This window comes from Aureococcus anophagefferens, assembly GCF_000186865.1.
Source record: "Aureococcus anophagefferens unplaced genomic scaffold AURANscaffold_11, whole genome shotgun sequence".
NCBI lineage: Eukaryota > Pelagophyceae > Pelagomonadales > Pelagomonadaceae > Aureococcus > Aureococcus anophagefferens.
Window position 1 is genome coordinate 235,003 of NW_008705571.1, and position 21,719 is coordinate 256,721.

General features: G+C 74.2%; 1 protein-coding gene across 1 annotated transcript; it reads left to right on the forward strand.

Moving 5' to 3' along the window:
* Positions 1–8,844: 8,844 nt before the first annotated feature.
* Positions 8,845–13,079, forward strand: AURANDRAFT_119 (hypothetical protein; the record flags this gene model as incomplete). The annotated part of the gene is made up of 6 exons (XM_009039238.1): positions 8,845–10,020; positions 10,129–10,395; positions 10,440–11,023; positions 11,053–11,689; positions 11,900–12,250; positions 12,342–13,079. Coding segments are annotated over 6 exons (3,753 nt in total), but the record flags the coding sequence as incomplete, so codon positions are not given.
* Positions 13,080–21,719: the final 8,640 nt, after the last annotated feature.

The following is a 21,719-nucleotide window of genomic DNA, read 5'->3' on the forward strand; positions in this document are numbered from 1 at the left end:
GCGCGTCGACCGATGACCGCGACAGAGATCTCGAGTGCATGCAACGTTCAATATGAATCGAAGTCGACCTCGACCAAGCAGCATGCGGACTGCATGATGGCAGCCCGCTGCCGAGCAACCGCAGCCCGCTAGACCCGAAGGAAACGCGCGGTTCCCCCGCCGCGACGACAAAACGCCACCATGATGTTCTTCATGACGGGCATGAACGACATCTGGCACGCCCTCGAGGTGCCCTGCGACCCGGCGGGCCTCGACGGCGCGCTGGAGAACGTGCGGAACTGGTTCCCCGACGACGACCAGTTCGGCGACTGCCTGCGCAACGAGAAGCGACCGAGCTGCGACCCGCGGCTCGGCACAGAGCTCCCGCTGGGCCTCCTGCACTACGCGTGCGGGTCCGCGCTCGCGCCGGGCAGCGACGACGAGCAGGAGCGGCGCGCGGCGTGCGTCGCGCGGCTCCTGGCGGTCCGGGCGGGCTTCGTCGACGGCGCCGCGACGCACGTCACGCGCACGGAGGACGGCTTCGCGAGCCGGGGCGGCCTCACGCCCCTCCACGTCTGGGCGTCGACGCTCGGCGAGCACAGCCTGCCCGTGCTCCGGCGTTTGGTCGACGCGGGCGCGGACGCGGGCCTGCGCGACGCCGGCGGCGACGCGCCGCTCCACACCTTCGCCTACGCGGCGTCCTTTTCCGACGAGGCCGCGTGCGACGCGCGGCTCGACCTGCTCCTGCGCGCGGGCGCGGACCTCCGCGCCGTCGACGCCAAGGGCCGGACGCCCCTGGCCTGCGCGCGGCTCGTCGCCGAGGACGCGCCCTCCGCCGTCGTCGCCGTGCTCGAGAGGCGCACGGCCGCCGCGCGGGCGGCGGCGCTCGCCGCCGGGGAGGCGGCGCTCGCCGCCGTCGAGGCGACGGCCGCCGCCGAGGGCGACGAGACCGCCTGGGCGGGCTGATCGTAACTTACTCGCGCTTCAGTACTGCGGGTACTGGGGCTGCTGGGCGTAGCTCGGCGGGTACTGCTGCTGCGGCGCGTACTGGGGCTGCTGGCCGTAGGGCGGCGCGTAGCCGGGCTGCTGGGCGGCGTAGGGCGGCTGCTGCGCGTACTGCGGCGCGTATTGGGGCTGCTGCGGCGGCGTGGGGTACGGGGGCACCTGCTGCGGCGGCGTGGGGCACGGGGGCACCTGCTGCGGCGGCGTGGGGTACGGGGGCACCTGCTGCGGCGCCTGCGCGTACTGGGGCGGCGTGGGCAAGGGCGCCATCTCCTGGCGCGGCGCGACGGCCGCGGGCGCGGGCGCCGGCGGCGCCGGCGCCGGCGGCGCGGGCGCGGGCGCGGCCTTCCTCGCGGGCTCCGGCGTCGGCGGCGCGGCCTTCTTCGCGGGCTCGTCGTAGAAGCGCACGGTGCCGTAGACGTCCGCGAGGACGCGGTCGAGCTTCGCGTCGTCGCAGCCCGGGAGCAGGGGCCGGAGCACGTCCCGCGAGCAGATCGTGTGCGCCGTCGGGTGGACGTTCGGCGGGAGCGGGAGCCGCTCGCGGGGCGCGCCCGCGACGTCCGCGGCGAGCAGGGGCGGCTCGCCCAAAAGCGGGTGGGGCACGACGGGCACGTAGGCGAGGATGTGGGGCAGCGCGCGGTAGGAGATGGGCATGTGGTCGTCGTCGTGTGCGCTCTCGCCGCAGCAGCAGTACCAGAACGCGTTCGCGACCTCGACGCCGACGAACTTCCAGCACGCGAGCACGAGCGCGATGGCGCCGACGGCCGGGTAGACGTCCTTGGCGAACTTCTGCGCCGCCGTCAGCGTCTTGTGCGCCGGCGGGTCGCAGTCCAAAAAGTTGCCAAAGCACGCGGAGTGGTAGTGCATCGTCGCCTTGTCGTAGACCGCGTCGTCCTCGAGCGCGCCCTCCTCGTACAAGCCCCAGTTCTCGAAGAACTCGAGGGACGCGACGACGTGGACGAGGACGACGATGGACACGACGCCGATCGTGCGCCGCGAGATCTGGTCGTCGAAGTCGGGCTTCCGCGCCCAGCGGCGTAATAAGCAGAACCGGTCCGCTGCGAAGGTCGTCGCGAGCGCCGCGGCGGTGACGAGCAGACCGTTGGGCGCCGCCGCGGCGTAGAAGAGCCCCACGAACAGCGTCTTCGCGACGTCCGTGTAGCGCTCGGCGATGTTCCAGTCCGCGCCGATCCAGAACCGGTTGCACGCGCGCTGCGTCGGCTGGCCCCGGCTCACGACGTAGCGCATGAAGAGGTCGTAGGGGTCGTAGACCCGCAGGAGCGGCGCGAGGAAGGCGTCGCTCAGCAGGATCAGCATGATCTGGTTCAGCGCGGCCTCCGAGAGCCGCGTCCGCGGGCCGTAGGACACGAAGACCGCGATGGCCGTGTTCGTCCACCGCGCCACAATCAACTTCAGGAACATGGCGTCCTGCTGGTCGCCAAAGTCCTTGTGCTTCTCCACGGCGTCGGTCAGCGCCTTGAGGAAAGTCGGCAGGCCGCCGTTGACGACGGTGACGAAGACCGCGAGCGCGAAGGGGAACTTGCCCTCGAGGTAGACGGCCACGAGGCAGAAGCACGCGAGCGCGCCCGCCGTCACGGCGAAGGACGCGAGCACGCGGGCCACGCGGTTCCCCACCTTGTAGTGGGAGTTGTGCCAGAAGAGCTCCTCGGGCTCCACGGGCCGCGACACGTTCAGCACCGTGCCCTCGAAGGCCACGGGCGTGTTCTTCGACTCGTAGCCCGTCACGTTGGAGAAGATGCGCCGCACGGCGCTCACCTCGAAGGTCTCGAGGGCGCGCTGCATGCCCTTCTCGAAGGCGAAGGTCACGACGACCGTCTTGGGCTCGCGCCAGCCGCCGCCCGCGTTCTCGCCGAGGTAGGCCTGGAGCTGCTCCTCGATGACCGCGAGCTGCGCCTTGGCGTAGGACGCGCTCTTGAAGAAGCCCAGCGCGTAGGCGTAGGGCTGGAGCAGCTTCCGGAGGCCCGCGGGCTCGCGGTTCTCGAGGTCGCCGTCCGCGAAGTCGCTGAGGTCCTGGAGGTACGCCGCGCGCGACGCCATGAGGCTCAGGAGCGCGCCGTTGTCCTTGCCGATGGTCACGGAGACGATGTCGTCGTCCCAGAACTTGGCGAAGAATTTCTTGTAGGCGTCCGGGTCGAGCACGTGCTGCGGCGGGTTGCTGATCATCACCGCGTAGTCGGACGGCGTCTGCCGGTTCTGGTCGATGCGCTTCGCCAGGATGTCCTGGATGACGTTGGACACGAGCGCCGCCACGAGGATGAGGGCGCAGACGAGGATGTCCGGCACGATGTTCGCGCCGATGCGCAGGTCCGACGCGAAGCAGCCCGCGGCCGTGCCCGAGGCGAGCCCCGCGTTCCGGTCCTCCGTCTCGCGGTGCTTGCAGGCGCGCGCGTTGTGGGCCGTCGACGGGCACAGGATCAGCGCGCTCAGGCAGACGATGCCGAAGAGGAAGCCGAGCTGGCGGAAGTAGAGCGACAGCCCCAGGCCGAAGGAGTCGAGCGCCTCGAAGCCCTCGCAGACGGGGAACAGGTCCGCGCCGTCGAGATTCTCCCCGGGCTTCGTGCGCCGGTGGCCCAGGGACGACGCGGGGTCGTCGACTCGGTGGGGCAGCTGCGCCTTGCGGTAGGCGGCCGCCGTGTCCAAGCACGGCGCCATGCTTTTATGGTTCCTGGATGGCCGCGCTTTTTCAATGTATGTGGTGTGCAACCTCGGCCTCAGCTTCAGCCGCCGGCGCGCCGCGGAAGTCGCCGCGGCGACAGTGCATCTCGACTTTGCGCCGGGCGACGCGCGCGTCCTAACTTGCGTACTACGCGACGCGCCAAGCGGCGACAGGTAGACGTTATGAACAGAGAAGCACAGGGAGGGCGGGGCGTAGGTACAGGGGGAGGGGCTTCATTCCGCCGGCATGAGCGCGGCGTCGCGCTCGTCGTTGTCGGCGATCTCCGCGCGGAGGTCGACGTCGTGGTCGGGCACCGGTGGCCAGAGGTGGCCGTCCGGCGCCTCCGGGAGGACCGTCGCGAGGGGCATGGCGAGCGAGTAGGCCGCGCCGTGGGCGAGGGCGTCGTCGAAGGGCGCGGCGACGACGGCGAGGGGCAGCGCGTCGTGCTCGTCCGTGAGGGGCAGCGGCGCGGCGACGGAGATGGGCCGCGCGTCCGCGCGTTCGGCCGGCGGCGGCCCGGGCGGCGCGGCCTCCGCGGCGGCGGCGGCGGCGGCGTGGACGAGGGCCGCGGCGTTGACGACGGACGCGCGCTGGCTCGGGTCGACGGCGTCCTCGCGGAGCCACGGGTCGTTGAGGATCGCCGAGACGCGCTGCCCCGTGAAGGGGTTCGCGCGCGGCTCGGGCTCGCGCGTCTCGCGGCGCGCGGCCTCCGCGCGGGCCTCGTCCGCCTCGCGCGCGAGGCGCGCGCGGAGCTCGGCGGGCGTCGCGGCGGCCTCGTCGACGGCCGGGAGGCCCCCAACCTCGCGGGGCTCGTGCCCACCGAACGCGCGCTCGCGCGCCCAGACGGCGCCGACGCCGGCGATGGACGCGCCCTCGCCGCCGGCGCGCAGGCCGAGGCCCAGCAGGCCCCACTTCATCTGGTCCTTGGGGCACTCCAACACCGCGTGGACGCGCGCGAGGGGCTTCCGCCCGAGGCGCGCGGCCTCGCGGCCGCCGTCGCCCGTCGCGCGGAACGTCCGCGTCCGCCGGCCGATGCCCCGGCGCGACCGCGCGGACGTCTCCACGGCGAAGCTCGCGAGGCGGTAGTCGGGCCGGGGCCGCGCCGACGTCCAGGTGCGCGAGGAGCCGCAGACCTCGAAGCCGCAGCGGACCGCGCGGACGTGCTCGCCCGGCTTGAGCGTCAGCGACCGCGAGAGCACGAAGCCGCAAAAGTCCTCGTCGGGGAAGCGCCGCTCGACCCGGCGCACGCGGAGCGCGCCGTCGCGCGCCTCGAGCACGTGCCACGTGAGCGTGAGCTGCTGGATCTGCGTCGGCGACGCGAGCGCGGAGATCTTGGCCAAACGCACGGAGCTGAAGAGCGCGCCGCTCGCGCTGCAGCCCCGGCAGAGCGCCGCGAGCGGGAAGTCGTCGTCGGGCGACGTGAGGGCGTAGGGTAGGAGCGCTTCCAGGGGCCCGTCGTTGGCGAGGGCCGCCGCGCGCGCCGCGTGGATCTTCGCCCGGTCGCCGGGCGCGAAGCCGCAGCGCTCGAGCGTCGCGTCGGAGGTCGCGCCGAGCTCCTGGGGCCGGGCGCAGCCCTCGTCGCGGAGCCGGTTCACGCAGGCCTCGATCCAGTCCTCCGTCGCGCCCGTCGACCGCAGGACCGCGTGGAGCCACTCCTCGAGCGACGACATGAGCAGGAAGTTCCGCTCCGTCGGCGGCACGACGGCCGTCGGCTTCGTGAACGCGAGGTCCAGGCAGTGCTTCGCGGACTTTTTTTTCGTTTTGAAGTTGAAGGCCTTGGGCAGGCCGGCTAACGAGAGTCGCGGCATGGCGGGTCGTGTCACGCCTGTGAGAGCACCGAGCTTTTGGGCGACGAGATCGCTGGCGGACGGGCGTATGCTGCGACTTTTGGCAACAGTGCGGCTTCGACGGGTGCTCAGTCTGTCGGAGAGGCGAGACGACTTTACTGCAAGCACAGTGCCGTCGCGGTCGACCAGCAGAGCACCAGCCGACAACCTTCGGCAACTCTTCGAAGTGCGCTTCGCGCTACGGCAACACGACTGCTCTCCGGGCCCAGCCGGGGGGGTCCGTGCGCAGCGGCGCCGGCAACCTGACACAAAATCCCCTTACCCCTCCGCGCCGCCGTCGAGGCTCTCCAGCAGCGCGCCGAGCTCGTCCAGGTCGTCGTCGTCGTCGTCCGGCGCCGGCGCCGCCGCCTCCTCCGCCGCCCGCGGGTCCTCGAACATGGCCGCGCCCGGCTTCAGTTTCGCGAACGCCGCCGCGGCGCGCTCGAGGTCGCGCCGCAGGTCCCAGACCGGCGCGCCGCGGGCGACGACGGCCGCGTTCTCGACGGCATCGAGCACCGTCGCGCCGGCGTGGAGCGGCACGGCCAGCTCGAGGGCCCAGAGCTCCTCGCGGCCGCCGAGCGCGCGCGCGCGCGCCGACGCCCGCGCGAGCGCGTCGAACTGCGCGTCGGCGTCGCCGCCGTGCGTGGCGAGGTGGAGCGTCGTCAGGCTCGAGCGCTCGGGCGTCGCGTAGGTCGACGCGTCGAGGACGAAGCCCCGGACGGCGTTGTCGCCGCTCCGCGGCTCGAAGACGGCCGCCCAGCGCGAGTTCTCCGCGCCGCCGGTGCGCAGGGGCCCGTCGAGGACGGCGATGCGCCGCGTCGCCGCGCCCGCCGCCGCGTCGTGGGCGACGTAGTCGCCGCCGACGACGACGGCGCCGCAGCGGACGAGGTCGTGGCCGCCGCCGTCGCGCGCGAAGAGCGCGCCGACGACGCGGCGCGGCCCGCCGGCCGCCGAGGCCATAACGAGGCCCGCGGGCGCCGTGCGCAGCGCGTAGACGGCCCCGCGCACCGCCGCGGCGCGGCAGAAGGCCTGCGCGAGCTCCGCGGAGCCGTAGAGCGGCGCGAGGAGCGCCGTCGAGCCCTCGGGCGCGCGCGCGAGCGCCCGGAGGTGCGCGTAGAGGCTCGCGAGCCCCGCGCGGCGCGGCGCGCCGTCGTCGTCGACGAAGGCGAGGGCGTAGGCGACGACGCGCGCGAGGAGCGGCGAGAGCTCGTCTTTCGCCGCGAGCGACCGCACAAAGGGCGCGTCGAGGTCGTCGTCGTCGCCCGCGTCGTCCCCGTCGACGCGCTTGTTCTGGGGCCGCCGCAGGCCCCGGCTCGCCGTCAGGGCGCGCTCGTTGAGCGTCGCGGCGTCGCCGCCCGCGACCTCGCGCTCGCCCCAGTCCGCCGCGAACTGGAGGAGCCGCATGAGCCGCCGCTTGTCGACAACACCCAAAGCCGTCGACGCGAAGACGTCGCGCTTCGAGCAGGGCACGGCCACGGGCGCCGCGCCGTCCGCGCCGAAGAAGAAGACGCGCTCGTGCGCGAGGAACTCGAGGTAGTGGCCCACGCCGGCCTTGACCAGCCCCTCGACGGCGTCGCCGGACGCGAAGAGCGCGCGCGCGTCCAGGTCCACGTTGAAGCGCTTCGCGCGCCTCGCCATCTCGCGCCGGGGCCGCGCCGCGGCCGTCGCGCACGCCGCGGACACGAGGCCGTCGACGACGGCGGCCGCGGCCGCGGCCGCGCCGTCGTCGGCGGCCGCGGCGACGGCGTCCGCCAGGGCCGCCGCGGCGACGCGCGCCGTCTCCGCGTCCAGGGCCTCCCAGTCCCGCGGCAGCGGCGTCGCCGATCGCGCCGCGGCGAAGGCGTCGCCGCGGCGCAGCGGCGCGACGGCGACGTCCGCGAGCCCCTCCGCCTCCAGCGCCGCGCGCGCGTCGGCGCCGAGCCAGGCCTGCGCCTCGTCGGTCGTGGGTTCGCGCGTCGTCTCTTTCGGCGTCGACGCCCAGGCCGCGCAGGCCTCGAGCGAGAAGCCGGCGCCGTCGCTGCCGTAGAACTCGTTGCGGTCCACGTGCAGCACGCTGTCGCCGCAGCGCGCGAGCGCCGCGGCGATCATGCTCTCGACCAGGCCCGTGCCGACGACGAGCGCGTCGACCGGGCTCGGGAGCGCGTCCATCGCGTCTGCGACGCGATCGAGGTCGGCTTGCTCTGCGATCGATGCAGATGATCGATGCTGTGGCTTTTTTGAGGTTTGGCGAGCAGGGCATTTCGACGTTGGTGCAGCTCGTCAATGAGCTGCATGCAAACACTTCCCGAAGACGGCGCAACCAGAGGTGCGCATTCCACGCCTGCGCGCGCAGCACAAGACGCTGCCCCCCAGCGGAGAGGAGCGCATCCCAGGCCTGCGTGCGCAATAAAACCAAAGCAAGCTCGAAGAGCATCGAACGCGTAGCCTCTCAAAGGCTGCCCGCACCATGGTCGACCTCCGGGAGCTCGCGCCGGCGCTCGCGGCCTGCGTCGTCGCCCTGGTCTTCGCCGTCGCGGCGTTCACGACGTCCGGCGGCCGGCGGGGCAAGGGCTTCGCCGTCGACGACGGCGCCTTGTACACGGCGCTGCTCGACGACGACGAGGCCAAGGTCGCGGAGGACGACGGCGCGGCCGACGGCCCGTACGTCGTGCCGTCGCGGTCGCGGCTCGCCTGCCGGCAGGCGGCCTACTACGTCGCCTGCGCCTGGAACGCCGTCGCCGGCGCCTGGTTCGCGCGCCGCGGAACGCTCGACGCGGCCGCCGCCGCGCCGCTCGTCGTCGCGCTCGCGTGGCTGCTCGTGAGCGCCAGGGCAGGAAATGGGTGATTCAACGTCGCTTCAACGTGAGTGTTCCGCGCGCGCGCGTTTCGGAAACAGCACCCACGCTTCGAGAGCGCTCCGAGAGATGATCGCTCGTCCAAAAATCAGCCGAAACGAGCGGAAAACGACCGAGATAGGAGCCTTTGAAGTTGGGAATTTCGCACCCTTTTCCTGCCCAGGTGAGCGCCGGCGACGCCGCGGCGACGCGGACCCTCTTCTTCGGCGCGGACCGGAAGACGCCGCTGCGCCGCGCGCCGCGCCGCGACGTCGGCGCCATGCTGCCCGTCGCCGCGACGGCCGCCGCGGCCGCGACCGTCGCGGGCGTCGCGGTCCGCGGCGGCCCCGGCGCCCTCGCGGCGGCCCTCGCGCCGCTCCTCCGCGGCGCCGCGCCGCACGGCACCCAGCGGGCCGCCCTGGACCTGCTGCTGGCCGTCGGGTCCGCGTCCATCGCCGCGGCGACCTGGTCCGCGCGCTTCTCGCGGCCGCGCGTCGCGCTCGCGAAACGTCCGCCGACGATCGAGGAGCGGGGCCTCAGTGTGCCCAACGTCGTGCTCCTGACCTGGCTCGAGCCCATCCTGGCCGTGGGCTACCGGCGCCAGCTCCAGCTCGAGGACCTCGGCGAGGTGTCGCACTTCGACCGCGCGGGCGAGCAGTGGCGGCGCTTCCGGGCCATCCTCGGGCCCTACGAGGCGCCGCAGCCGGCGGACGCGCCGCCGCGCTACCTCTACCGCAAGCTCTGGCGCCTCGTCGCGCCCCAGCTCGCCGCCTTCTCGCTCATGATTCTCGCCCAGGCCGCGCTCAACTATTTACGGATCTACGCGTTCAAGGAGTTTCTGCATTTGCTGACGACGGGCACGGCGGGCGCGGCCGAGGCGCTCTGGGCGTCGCTCCTCGCGCTCATCGCCGCGCCCCTGCTCATCTCGGCGCTGCGGTCCGCGAGCTCCGCGCTCCAGTTCCGCATCGCCCTGCGGTGCCGCGCGGCGCTCATCATGCTCATCTACCGCAAATCGCTCCGCGTGAGCCTCGGCGCGACGGGCTCGAGCGTCGGCGAGATCGCGAACCTCATGTCCGCCGACGTCGACTCCATCGTCTGGACCTGCGCCTACATCGACAGCCTCTGGATGCCCATCCTCCAGTCCGTCGTCTGCCTCGCGTTCATCTTCGCGCTCGTCGGCGCCGCGGGCGCGCTCGCCGCGGGCGTCATGGCCGTCGTGGCCATGGGCAACGCCGTGGGCTTCGGGATCATCTTCGGGTCCCAGCAGGCGCTGATGGAGGAGCGGAACAAGCGCCTGAACGCAATCACGGAGGCGCTGACGAACATCCGCATCATCAAGCAGTGCGGCATCGAGGCCGCGATCCACACGGCCGTGACGAAGTTCCGCGCCGCGGAGCTCAAGCACCTCAAGAAGTTCCGCTACGGCATCACGATCCTCATCACCTTCATCACGTCCGGCCCGAAGATCGCGACGATCGGCACGTTCCTCATCTACGCGCTCGCGGAGGGCAACGCGATCACGCCGGCCGTGGGCTTCACCATGCTCGAGCTCCTCGGCGACCTCAGCGGGAGCTTCATCGCCCTGCCCGCGTCCCTCGACGGCCTCACGCGCGCCGCGACGGCGCTCGCGAAGATCAACCGCTTCCTCGACGAGGACGAGGTCACGCGCGTGCCGCGCCTCGAGGCCGAGGCGCCGGCGCAGGCCTGGATGCCCCGGGGCGGCGTCGAGCTGCGGCGCGCGTCCTTCGCCTGGCGGACGTCGCCGGACAGCAAGTACGGCCACAAGTTCAAGGAGCACACGGGCGCGTGCTGCGGCCTGATGAAGCCGAAGCCCGCGCCCGCGGCGCCCGCGGCGCCCGCGCCCGCGCCGCGCCAGCTCACGGACGTGGCCCTGTCCATCGCGCCGGGGTCCCTCGTCGTCGTCTACGGCGCGACGGGCTCGGGCAAGAGCAGCGTCCTCGCGGCGCTCCTCGGGGAGATCTCGCGCGCGGAGCCCGCCGAGGCGCGCGTCTTCGGGCCGGACCCGCTCTTCCCGCTCTGCGAGCCCCGGCTCCACGGCTCCGTCGCCTACGTCGCCCAGAAGGCCTGGTGCGACGCCGTCGTCCCGCGACGATCTTCGACGAAAAAAACCGTAGGTGCCAGCACGCGACGGTCCGGAGCAACATCTGCTTCGCGAAGCCGTACGACCGCGCGAAATACCGCCGCATCTGCCGCGCGTGCGCGCTGCCGCCCGACTTCAAGCTCCTCGAGCACGGCGACTTCACGAAGATCGGCAGCCGCGGCATCAACCTCAGCGGGGGGCAGCAGGCGCGGGTGAACCTGGCGCGCGCGTGCTACGACGACGCGGACGTCTACCTCCTCGACGACCCCCTGAGCGCCGTCGACGCGCACGTCGGCGAGCACCTCTTCCACCGGGCCGTCCTCGGCGTCCTCGGGACGAAGACGCGCATCCTCGCGACGCACCAGGTCGCGCTCACCGTCGACCGCGCGGACTTTGTGGTCATCGTCGACGGCGGGGCGATCGTCGAGGCGGGGCCCGCGGGCGCGATGCGCGCGTCGCCGCGCGTCACGGCCCTCGCCGCGGCCAAGGGCGCCGCGGAGGAGCCGCCGGCCCGGGCCCTCGACGACGACGACGCCGACGACGGCGCGGAGTACGGCGCGGAGCCCGAGGACGAGAACGCGGAGGCGCGCGACGAGGGCGCGGTCCGGCGTCGAGCGGCGGGCGCGTGCTTTCGCGCGAATTTCACCTGTGAAGCAATTCGACCCCGTCGCGCTTCGTAGGCACGGTCACGGCCAAAGCCTACGCCAAGTACGTGTCCGCCGTCAAGTCGCGGTCCATGCTCCTGGGGATCCTCGTCTTCCTCGTCGCGGCGTCGGCGTGCGACTCCATGCAGTCGCTCTTCATGGCCCAGTGGATCGACGACATGCAGGCGGGGCTCCCGGCCAACGGGCCGGGCATGTGGAAGTACGCGGCCGCGGGGCTGCTGGTCGTCGTGACCTTTGGCGTGTCGTTCCTGTTCCAGATGTTCGCGTCGCTGCGCGCGTCGAAGCACCTCCACTCGGAGGTGCTCGCGCGCGTGCTGGGGTCGACGGTGTCGTGGTTCGACACGACGCCCGTCGGGCGCATCCAGAACCGCTTCTCGGCCGACTTCCAGACCGTGGACCGGTCGCTCATGGGCTCCTTCTACGGCTTCGCGCGGTCGTGCCTCGGCCCGGTCCAGACGGTCTTCGCGTTCGCGGTGTCGACGCCGCAGCTCCTGCCCATCATGCCCCTCCTCTGCCTCGTGTCCCAGCGCATCGGCCTCGTCTACCTCCGGTCCGCCCGGGAGATGAAGCGCCTGGGCTCCATCCACCGGTCGCCGGTCTACGAGTACTTCACGGAGTCGCTCCCTGTGTGGAATTCGACCACTGGTTTGGGTGGTCCTGACCAAACTTGAGAATTCTCTAGCTCGGTCAAATCGAAGTCGATTCGGCTGATTTTTGGACGAATCGGTTGCTCTCGTCGAGTTTCCGAAGCACAGCCGAAGAGCTTGTGTCAAAACGGTCGAATACGTTCAGTTGAATTCGGGTTGAAGATTTGAATTCCACACAGGTCGCTCCAGGGCCTCGAGACGATCCGCGCGTTCCGCGGCGGGGCGCACGCGGAGGCCCACATCGGCAACTTGGTGGACCGGTCGACGCGCTGCCAGGCGGCCCAGCTCTTCGCGAGCCGCTGGCTCGGCGTGCGCCTCGAGATGTTCGGCGCCGCGGTCACGGGCGTCGTCGCCGTGTCGCTCGTGACGGCGCTCCGCGGCGACATCTCGCCCGCGCTCGCGGGCTTCGTCATGCAGTACTCGGGCATGCTCACGAGCGCCATCAGCGCCATCATCCAGACCTACTCGCAGCTCGAGATCGCCATGAACTCCATGGAGCGCGTCACGGAGTACTGCGAGCTCGAGCAGGCGCCGCGCGGCGTCCCCGTCCCCTTTCTTCTTCCCGGCGCGCGGCGACCGCCCCGTTTCTCTCTAGGAGCCGCGCTTCGTCGTCGACGGCGTCGGCTGCGAGACGCTCCCCGACGCCGACCTCCCGGGCGACGGCTGGCCGAGCAAGGGCGCCGTCGAGGCGCGCGACGTCTTCGTGACGTACCCGAAGACGTCCGTCGCCGTGCTCAAGGGCCTGAGCTTCTCGCTGCCCGCGGGCACGAAGACGGGCGTCGTCGGGCGCACGGGCGCGGGCAAGTCGACGCTGACCCTGGCCCTCGTGCGCATGGTCCCGACGGGCGGCGGCGCGTTCCTCGTCGACGGCGTCGACGTCTCGCGCGCGCCCCTCGAGCGGCTCCGCGCGGGCATCACGGTCGTGCCCCAGGAGCCCGCGCTCTTCAAGGGCACGATCCGCAGCAACGTCGACCTCGCGGGCGAGCGGAGCGACGACGAGCTCCGCGGCGCGCTCCGGCGCGTCCAGCTCGCCGGCATGGACCTCGACCGCGCCGTCTCCGACTCGGGCGCGAACCTGTCCGTCGGCGAGCGCCAGCTCCTCTGCCTCGCGCGGGCCCTGCTCCGCGCGCGGGCGTTGCTCATCATGGACGAGGCGACGGCGAACGTCGACTCCGTGTCCGACGCGAACATCCAGAAGGTCATCCGCGAGGAGCTCGCCGGCGTCTCCGTGCTCACGATCGCGCACCGGCTGAAGACCATCATCTTCTACGACCAGGTGCTGGTGTTGGACGGCGGCGCGAAGAAGGAGTTCGGCTCGCCCGCGGAGCTCATCGAGGCGGAGGACGGCCACTTCCGGTCGCTCTGCGCGGCGACGGGCGACCTCGACGCGCTCCGCGCCGAGGCCCAGGCGGCCGCGGCCGCGCGCGGCGCCTAATCACATGCTTTTTTAGCGCCAGCGGGGCTTCTCCCCCCGGGGCAGGCAGGCGGCGCCGCGCATGTGGTCCGGCGCGGCCACGCGCGGCGGCCCGGCGAGCTCGGGCTTCGCCGCGAGCCAGAAGCTCCGCTGGGGCCGGAACGCGGGCGCGCCCGCTTGACGCCGCCGCACGAAGCGGCCCTGGCGCAGGGGCGCGTCGGCGAAGTCGGCGCCGACGGCCGCGTCGACCATGCGCGAGCGCTCGTCGTCGTCGTCGTCGTAGGCGAGGCAGTCGTCGGAGAGCGTCACGGACGTCACCGTCGCCGGCGTGTAGTAGTGCACGGGCCGCGGCGCCGCGCTCGCGTCGTCGCCGTCGCTCGCGCCGTCGTCGTAGCCGACGAGGGGCACGTCGGGGAACGGCGCGGCGAAGAGCGCGGCGCGCGGCGACGGCTCGCCGTCGTCGCTCGGCGCCGTGACGACGGCCGCGTCCTCCTCGATGCTCGCGACGTCCAGCGCGCCGCGCGGCGGCGACCCGGCCGCGAGCGCGGCGTCGACGGCCGACGTCGCGTACGTCGCGGCGGCCGCGGCCTCGGCGATGGCCGCCTGGACGTCCGCCGCCGCGCGCGCGGCGCCGGCGACGACGGTCGCGAGCGCCGCGTCCGCGTCGCGCGCGTCGTCGACGACCCGCGCGCCGCCCGCGTCGCCGTCGTCGCCGCCGTCGTCGTCGACGCCGACGTCCACGAGGTCGAAGCCGCGCCGGAGCCCCGGCTCGAAGGCGTCGTCGAAGGCCGAGATCACCGACGACACGGCGACCTCCGCGTCCGCGGCGGACCGCGGCTCGCCGAGGCCGCCCGTCGCGGCCGCCGCCAGGACCCACGCGCGGAACGCCGCGCCGCGGCGCCGCGACGCGCACTTTGCGGCCGCGGACTGGAGGGCCCGCGCCCCCGCTTCGCGCCGCGCCTCGGCCCGCTTCGCCGCGGCGGCGGCGGCGCGCCACTTGCCCGCCGCGCGCGCGACCGCGCGGCGCCTCGAAGACGCCGCCGCCGCGACCGCGCCGCGGATCGCGCGCCGCGACGCCGCGGCGGCGCGGCGGCGGTCCGCGGCGACGACGGCCCAGGCGCCAAAGGCCAGGTCCGAATTCCGCGCGCGCCAGCGCGCGCCGAGGCGCCGCAGGGTCGCGGCGCCGCGCGCGCGCCGCGCGGACTCGGCCGCCGCGGCGTCGCGCCAGGACCGGACCGCGCGCGCGGCGCGGCCGTGGCGCCGCGCCGCGGCGCCGCGCCGCGCCACGCGGAGCGCGGCGCGCAGGGCCCGCTCCTGGCGCTGCTCCCGCGCGACGACCGCCGCCCAGGCGCCGAGCGCGACGCGCGCGAGCCGCAGGGCCCGCGCGGCGCGCTCGCGGTCCCGGGAAGACTCGAACGACGACGACCAGCCGCGGAAGCCCCGCGCGACGAGCCGCGCCCGCCAGCGGCGCGCCAGGTGGCACAGGGCTCGTCGTCGCTGCGTCTCGCGCTGGCGGTCTGCGTCGGCGACCGCGCGCCAGGTCCGATAGCGACGCGAGAGCGCCGCGGCCCGCGACCGCCGGTCGGCCCGCGTCGCCGCGCGCGCCGCGAGCGCCGCGCGCCGCGCGAGGCGCGCCGCGCAGGCGGCGACGCGTCCCAATTGGGCGAAGCCACCGCCGAGGCGGCGCCGCCGCCAGCGCCGCGCGACGGCGGCGAGGGTCGCGCGCCTCCGGCCCGTCGCCTTCCGGGCCGCGGCCGCCGCGGCGCGCCACGCGCGGAGGCCCCGCGCGAGCCCCGCGTGGCGCCAGCGGAGCGCCGCGCGCAGGGCGACGCGCCGGAGGTCGGCGGTCCGCGCCTCGCGCGCCCGGTCCGCGGCGGCGGCGCGCGCCCAGGCCGCGAAGGCGAGCGCGCGCGCCGCGGACCGCCACCGGTCCGCGCGCATGCGCAGCCCGCGCGCCGCGCGCGCGTCGCGCCGCCGCGCGGACGACGCGGCGCAACGCCAGGAGGAGAAGGCGCGCCAGACGCGCGCCTCGCGCTGGCGCGCGACGGCGCGGCCCGCGAGCCGCAGGACCGCCGCGAGGCGACCCGACCGGTCGCGGCCGGTCGCCGCGCCGGCGACCCAGGCGGCGAAGGCGAGGGCGCGCGACCGCGCGCGCCAGCGGCCGACGCAGCGCACCAAGAGCCGCCGCCGGCGGCCGTCGGCGCGGGCGAGCCGCGCGGCCGCGCGGCGCCACCGCCGGAGCGCGTTGGACGCCGCCGCCGCGCGGCGCCGCGCGGACCCCGCGGCGGCGACGCGCGCGACCGCGCCCACGCGCGCCGCGCGCCGCCGCTCGCCGGCGGCGGCGCCGGCCCAGGCCTCGAGGGCCCGGGCCAGGGACCGGCGCGCCCAGCGCGCGACGGACCGCCGGAGGAGCCGCGCGCGCCGCGAAGCGCGGAACGCGGCCGACGCCGCCGCGTCGCGCCAGCGCCGGAGCGCGCGCCGCGCCGCGGCGGCGCGCCGCCGGCGCCGCGTAGTGGAGGCGACGCCCTCGAGGCGCCGCGCCGCCGCCTCGCGCCGGCGAACGGTGGCGGCCGCGTTTGCCCACGCGCGGAAGGCGGCCGCCTCGCGAGCCGCGCGCCGGCGCCGCAGGCAGCGCCGCACGGCGCGGAAGCGCCGCGCCTCGCGTTCCCGCACGGCGGCCGCGGTCGACCGCCAGGCGCGCAGGGCGCGGGCGACCTCGAGGCGCGCCCAGCGCCGCGCCGCGGCCGCCGCGAGCCGCCGCACCGCGGCCGCGCGGCGGTCCGAGGCCGCCGCGCGCGCGGCCGCGGCCGCCCAGGCGCCCAACGCCCGGGCCTGCGCGCGCCGGAGCCAGCGCGCCGCGCAGCGCCGCAGGAGCCGCGTCGACGCCGCGTCCGCGCGGAGGTCCGCGACGACGACGTCGCGCGCTGGCAACCGCAGCGTCCGCGGCGCCTCGGGCGCCTCCGCGGCCCGGCCGTCCTCGTAGTCGCGGCGCAGCGTGCTGTCGCCGCGCGCGCCGAGGTTCCGCCGCCGCGCCTTCGCCGCCGCCACGGCCGTCGCGACGTCAAAGGCCGCGGCGCTCGGCTGGCTCAGCGCCGACGGCGCGTCGCTGTTCTCCGCGAGGTAGTCGACGTCGAGGAACCGGTTCGCGGCTTTGTCGCTCGCCGCGTTGGCGCAGTCGATGCAGTTGAGCCATTTCTGGAGCGTGTCGGCCATCGGCCGCACTCTTAAACGCTCTCCATCGTGCGATGCGAAGCGCGCCGGTTTTGGGGAAACGTGCAGTATCATCTGGCGCAGATCGTCGGCTGCCCTCGCAAAAGCTAAGGCACCAACCCGGCTGCCGTCGTCGCCCCTCGTCGCCCCTCCCCACGATGGACAGCGATGTGAAGGCTATTTTCGAACTCTGCGCGCTGGTGCGCGCGAAGGAGGCGGAGGCGGAGGCGGCGGCCGAGGAAGCGCGGGCCAAGGAGGCGCAGCTCGCCAAGGTCCGCGGAATCCTCAAATGTGCTGAGAGCGGGGGCGAGGTAGACGCGGAAGTCTACCTGGAGGTCGCGCAGGCCTCCTGCGGCAAGACCCTCACGCCGCACGAGAAGCAGATGCTCGAGATCAAGAAGAAGAGCGAGGAAGACGAGAAGGCCTGGGAGAAGGACCGCGAGGCCCGGCGCGAGGAGCGCGACATCGCGCGCCAGAAGCGCCGCGCGCAGCAGGACAAGGAGGCCGAGGAGCGCCGCGCGCACCGCGAGGCCAAGGAGGACAAGGACCGCGCGCACGAGAAGGCGCGCGAACTCAAGCGCGTCAAGGAGGACGAGGACTGGGAGGCCGAGTTCGCCGCGGCGCTCCGCGACCGCAGCGCCAAGCGCCTCAAGAAGCTGGCCGACGCCGAGGCCACGGAGCAGAACTCCGGCGAGTTCCACTGAGCGCGCGCCTCCCGAGCCTCGCGCGCCCCTCCCGAGCCTCGCGCGCGCCTCCCGAGCCTCGCGCGCCGCGCCGCCCCGTCGGCTTCCAAGTCCCCGAAGTCCCCGCCAGCCGAAAGACCCCCTCATAAGTTACGACCCCCGGCGCCGCCGCCACCAGCGCGTCCCCCGGGCGAAGCAGGCCGCGGCGGCCGCGCGCGACGTCGCCGCGAGCGCGCGCCGCGAGCCGCCGTCGAGGCCGGCGAAGAGCCGCGGGCAGGCGAGGGCCGCGGCCTCGAGGCGCCGCGCGCCGCGGTCCGCGAGCGCGGCGTCCGCGGCGGCGCAGCGGCGCGCGTAGGCGTCGGCGGCGCCCGGCGCGAGCCAGACGCCGGCCTCCGGGAGCGCGACGGACCGCGACTCGCGCCGCCAGAGCGCGCCGCGCGCGTCGCGGGGAAAGAGCGCGAGCGCGTCGAAGGCGGAGACCGCGGGCACGAAGTGGACGCCGAGGCCGCGGCGCGGGCCGTCCGTGAGGTTGGGCCCGGAGCCGTGCCAGCAGCGGCCGTCGTGGATTCCCGCGCCGCCCGCGGGCACGGCCGCGGTCGCGAAGTCGATCCCGTCCGGGTCCAGCCCCTCGGCGCGCGCGGCGGCCCGGAGGAGCGCGTGTTGCTCCGCCGCGTCGGGCGCGAAGAAGACCTTGGCGGAGCCGCGGCGGCCGTCGCCCCAGGCGTGGCTCCCGCGCGCGTAGCGGAGCGGCCCGCGGGCGTCGTCGCGCATGTCGTCGAGCGCGAGCCAGATCGTGATCACCGCGCACGCGCCGCCGTCGACGGACCGCGGCAGGATCTCGTCGAAGTAGGGCGAGTCGCGGTGGAACACGAGGCCGCCGCAGCCCGGCGGCTTCGCCCAGACCTGGTCGTTGGCGACGCGCGCACCGTGCGGCCAGCCGCCGAGCTCCGCCGCGAGCGCCGCGAGCCTCGGCGACCGCACGACGGCCGCGAAGGCCGCGTCCGCGCGGCTCGCGTCGACGACGTGCACCGTGCGCTTCGACCGCTGCGCGAGCTTGCCGCCGCCGGGCTTCGGCGACCGGTGCGGCGCGCGGCCGAGGTCGTAGTCGCCGCGCAGCACGCGCTCGAGGCGCGCGTTGAGCCGCGCGACCGTTTCGGCGTCGACGAGCTCGTCGACGAGCACGAAGCCGTCACGCTCGAAGGCAGCGCGGCGCGAGATTGCATCGTCGGCGGTGTGCGGCGCCATCAGACGCGTCGACTGGAAGCCATCGCCTGTGGCGCTCGATCAGCGCCAGACAACGATGGAGCGCTGCGCGGGCTGCCCATCGTGGCTGCGCGTCGTCGTCGCGTGCGCGTCGCTGACCGATGCGGCCTGGTGGTCGAAGAGCGCGCGCGAGAAGCCGCGCGCCGTCGCAGCGCCGCTCGCCGCGGCGCCGGCGCCGGCGCCGGCGCCGCGGCCGCTGGCGGCCTGCGTCGTCGAGGACCTGCCGAGCAGCATGCTGCGGCCGGACGTCGACGGCAACTGGCGGACGGCGCGCTACGGCTCCGGGCGCGTCGCGTGGCACTACCTCGGCAACGCGTCGAGCGCGTTCGGCGCGCCCAGCGCGTGGACCTGGGTGCCCGTCCGCGGCAACGGCGGCATCTGGCGCTACGCGGCGCGCGCGGCGCCGCGCGGGAGCGGGACGCTCGCGGCGCGCGACGGCACGGCCTGCGACGCCGTCTTCTGGCAGCTCAACTGGGCCGAGGAGGCCGCGTCCGTCGCCGCGGCCGTCGGCGGCGTCGCGCGCGTCGTCTTCGCGTGGCGCGCCGAGGACTGCGGCCGCGCGGGCGCGCGCGAGGCCGGCGTCGAGGTCGCGTGGTACGAGGCGCCGGGCGACACGGCGACGTGGCCCATCCGTCTCCCCATCGGGCCCGCGAACGTCTTCCCGCTCCGCGACGCCGGCGGCGGAGCGTCGTACGAGTACCTCTTCAACTTCGTCGCGTCCCTGGAGACGCACAAGGTGCGGCGCCAGTGGCTCGCCGCGGCCCTCGACATGCGCGCGACGCTCGAGCGCGACGGGAGCGACGCGTGCTCCTTCGTCCGCGCGCGCAAGGCCTGGGTCCACCCGGCGAAGCTCGACGGCGCGGGCGGCTGGCGGTCGGCCGGCGAGGACTGCGGCTGCCCCCGCGCCGGCGCGTCCTGCCGCAGCGCGCGCGTCGGCACGGCGGCCGTCGGCCTGACGCCCGAGGAGTGGCACGTCGTCGCGGCGAAGAGCGCGTTCACGCTCGCGGCGACCAGCGCGGAGACCGATCCGTGATTTTTCAGACGTCGAAATCCCAACGCAGGCGCCGCCGGGCCACAACTACGAGACGTTCCGCTACTTCGAGGCCGCGGAGCTCGGGTCCATCCCCGTCGTGTCGACGAAGCCGTTGAGCGACTACGCCAAGGCCTGCGGCGACGCCGCGCAGCTCGCGCCGTATAAGGACGCGCCCTTCCTCTTCGTCGACGACCCGCGCCAGGCCCTGCCGGAGATGCTCGCGCTCGCCGCGGATCCGCCGGCGCTCGAGCGCCGTCGCGCCGCCGTGCGCGCCTGGTACGCGGCGACGATGACGCGCGGCACGCGGCGCGCCGAGGCCGTCCTCGGCGCGGCCGCGGCCGCGGCGGACGCGGCCGGCGGCGCCGCGCGCGTCGCGCTCCCGGCCGTCGGAGGATCCGCCGCGCCGCCGCCGCGGCCGGTCGTCGTGCCCCTCGCCGTCGGCCCGCCGAGCCTCGCGGCCTGGCTCGCGTCGCTCGGCGTTCGCGCGGTCCACGACAAGGTCCGCGCGGGCCACGTGACGACGTCCTGGCTCTACGCGGCGGCGCCCGAGCCGTCGGACTGCTGCGACGACCGCGACGCCGCCGCGTCCGCGCGCGGCGTCGCCTTCGCGCCCGTCGTCCACGTCGTCCGCGACCCGCTGGACCACGTCGGCCTCCTCGCGGACCACGGCCGCCACTTCTTCGCCGAGGCGTGCCCCTGCGCCGGCCGCGACGGATCGCCGCGACCGGCGTCTTACGAAAGCTTCGCGCGACGCTTCCGACAACCCTTCCCCCGTCTCAGGCCGCTCCGCGCCGCCGCGCGCCGCGACCTGCCGCGCCTCGCGGAGGCCCTCGCGCGCCTCGACGCCGCGGACGCCGCGGTCCGGCCCGCGGCTGCGCTCCGCGCGGCCGCCGTCTTCTGGCTCGACTGGAACGGCCTCGCGGCCGCCGCAGCGCACGCGACCTACCGCCTCGAGGACCTCGACCCCGTCGCCTACCTCGCCGCGCTCGGCGTCGCGCGGAACGTCTCCGCGGTGTCGATCGCGGCCCCGAACGCGACGACGGCCGCGTCTCGGCCGAGGACGTGGGGCGAGCTCGCCGACGTCCTCGGCGCGGACCTCGCCGGCGAGGTTTCCACGCGGGCCGCGGGCTACGGGTACCGGTACGCGGGGGACCGACGGGTGTTTCCGTAGAATTGGCGGCTTCAAGAGCCGGAGGTTCGGGCTTGGCCATGGCGACGCGAGCCGTCCACGGGCACCGCGGGACGGCCTCGAATCCGACGGCGCCCGCGGGTGAGCTCCCACGCACCCGGTCCGGAGCCGTCGCTGACGGAGCCTAGCTCGCTCTAGCGCCAATTTAGAGCTCCGCACTACGCTCGCGCGCGCGGTTTCAGTCCGTAGCTATCACTGCATTCACACGTTGGATTCGAGCTGCGTTCATATTCAGCGTGAATCGCAGCTCGCGCTGGTGTCGTTCGAGATTTTCGTATCGCTCCTTTTCCAGATTAAACTTCGTGAGCCTCAGATCCTCAAGTTTCAATTCTAGGAAAGTGATCTCCTTCAGCTGCTTTTTCAGCGAACGTTCGTCCACGCTGAGATCGTGTCCAACATGCAGTCTTTCGCGCATGCGCTGCTCGAAGTCGTTCCATTGGCGTCGCTTCGGCGCCTTCGGCCACGGCGCCGGTGGCTCTTCCGGGGGAACTAGTTTCGGCATCGATTCCAGTTCTTTATTGAAATGCTCCGACATTTTCTCCAGAGCTTCACGCCTTTCAACGAGCTCCGCGTTGTACTTACAGAGATGCCCTTTTTTTGGCTCGCCGCATTTGCTGCATTTGTAGGGTGCGCGGGTTTTCTTGCGACGCTGCGGCGTTGCTGCGGCCGCAGGCGACGTCGCCTCCGCCTCCATCGCACTGCGACGGAACAATCGTTTGCTTGAAGTGAGTTGAACGGCATCGAGTCGAAGTTTCCAGCCCGCTCTCTCGGGTGATGAGCAGCGTCCAGATGTGGTAGAAGTGGACATCGACGGCGCGCGCGGCATGGACCTCGCTCAGAATATTGTGGAGATGGAATCGAATCTAGAGGGCGACATCAAGCTCCTCAATCACGAGAAGGAGACACTGGATCGCTTCATCCGTTCGGCAGAAGAAACCATCGCGTGCGAAAAAGAGATGCACGCAGCCATGGCGGCGGAAGCGAAGGAATTGGGGAATTGGAAGTTCCCCGAACGGGCCGACGGCAAGGTTGTCCCCGAGTCTGCGGCGACGCCCGCGGCGACGCCCGCGCCGTCGCCCGCCGCGCGGTCGCCCGACGCGCGGTCGCCCGCCGCGCGGTCGCCGGCCGCGCAGCCGCCCGAGGCGCCGCCCACGACGCCTGCGCCGCCCACGACGCCTGCGCGGTCGCCCGCGGCGTTCTCGTCGTCAGATGATGAT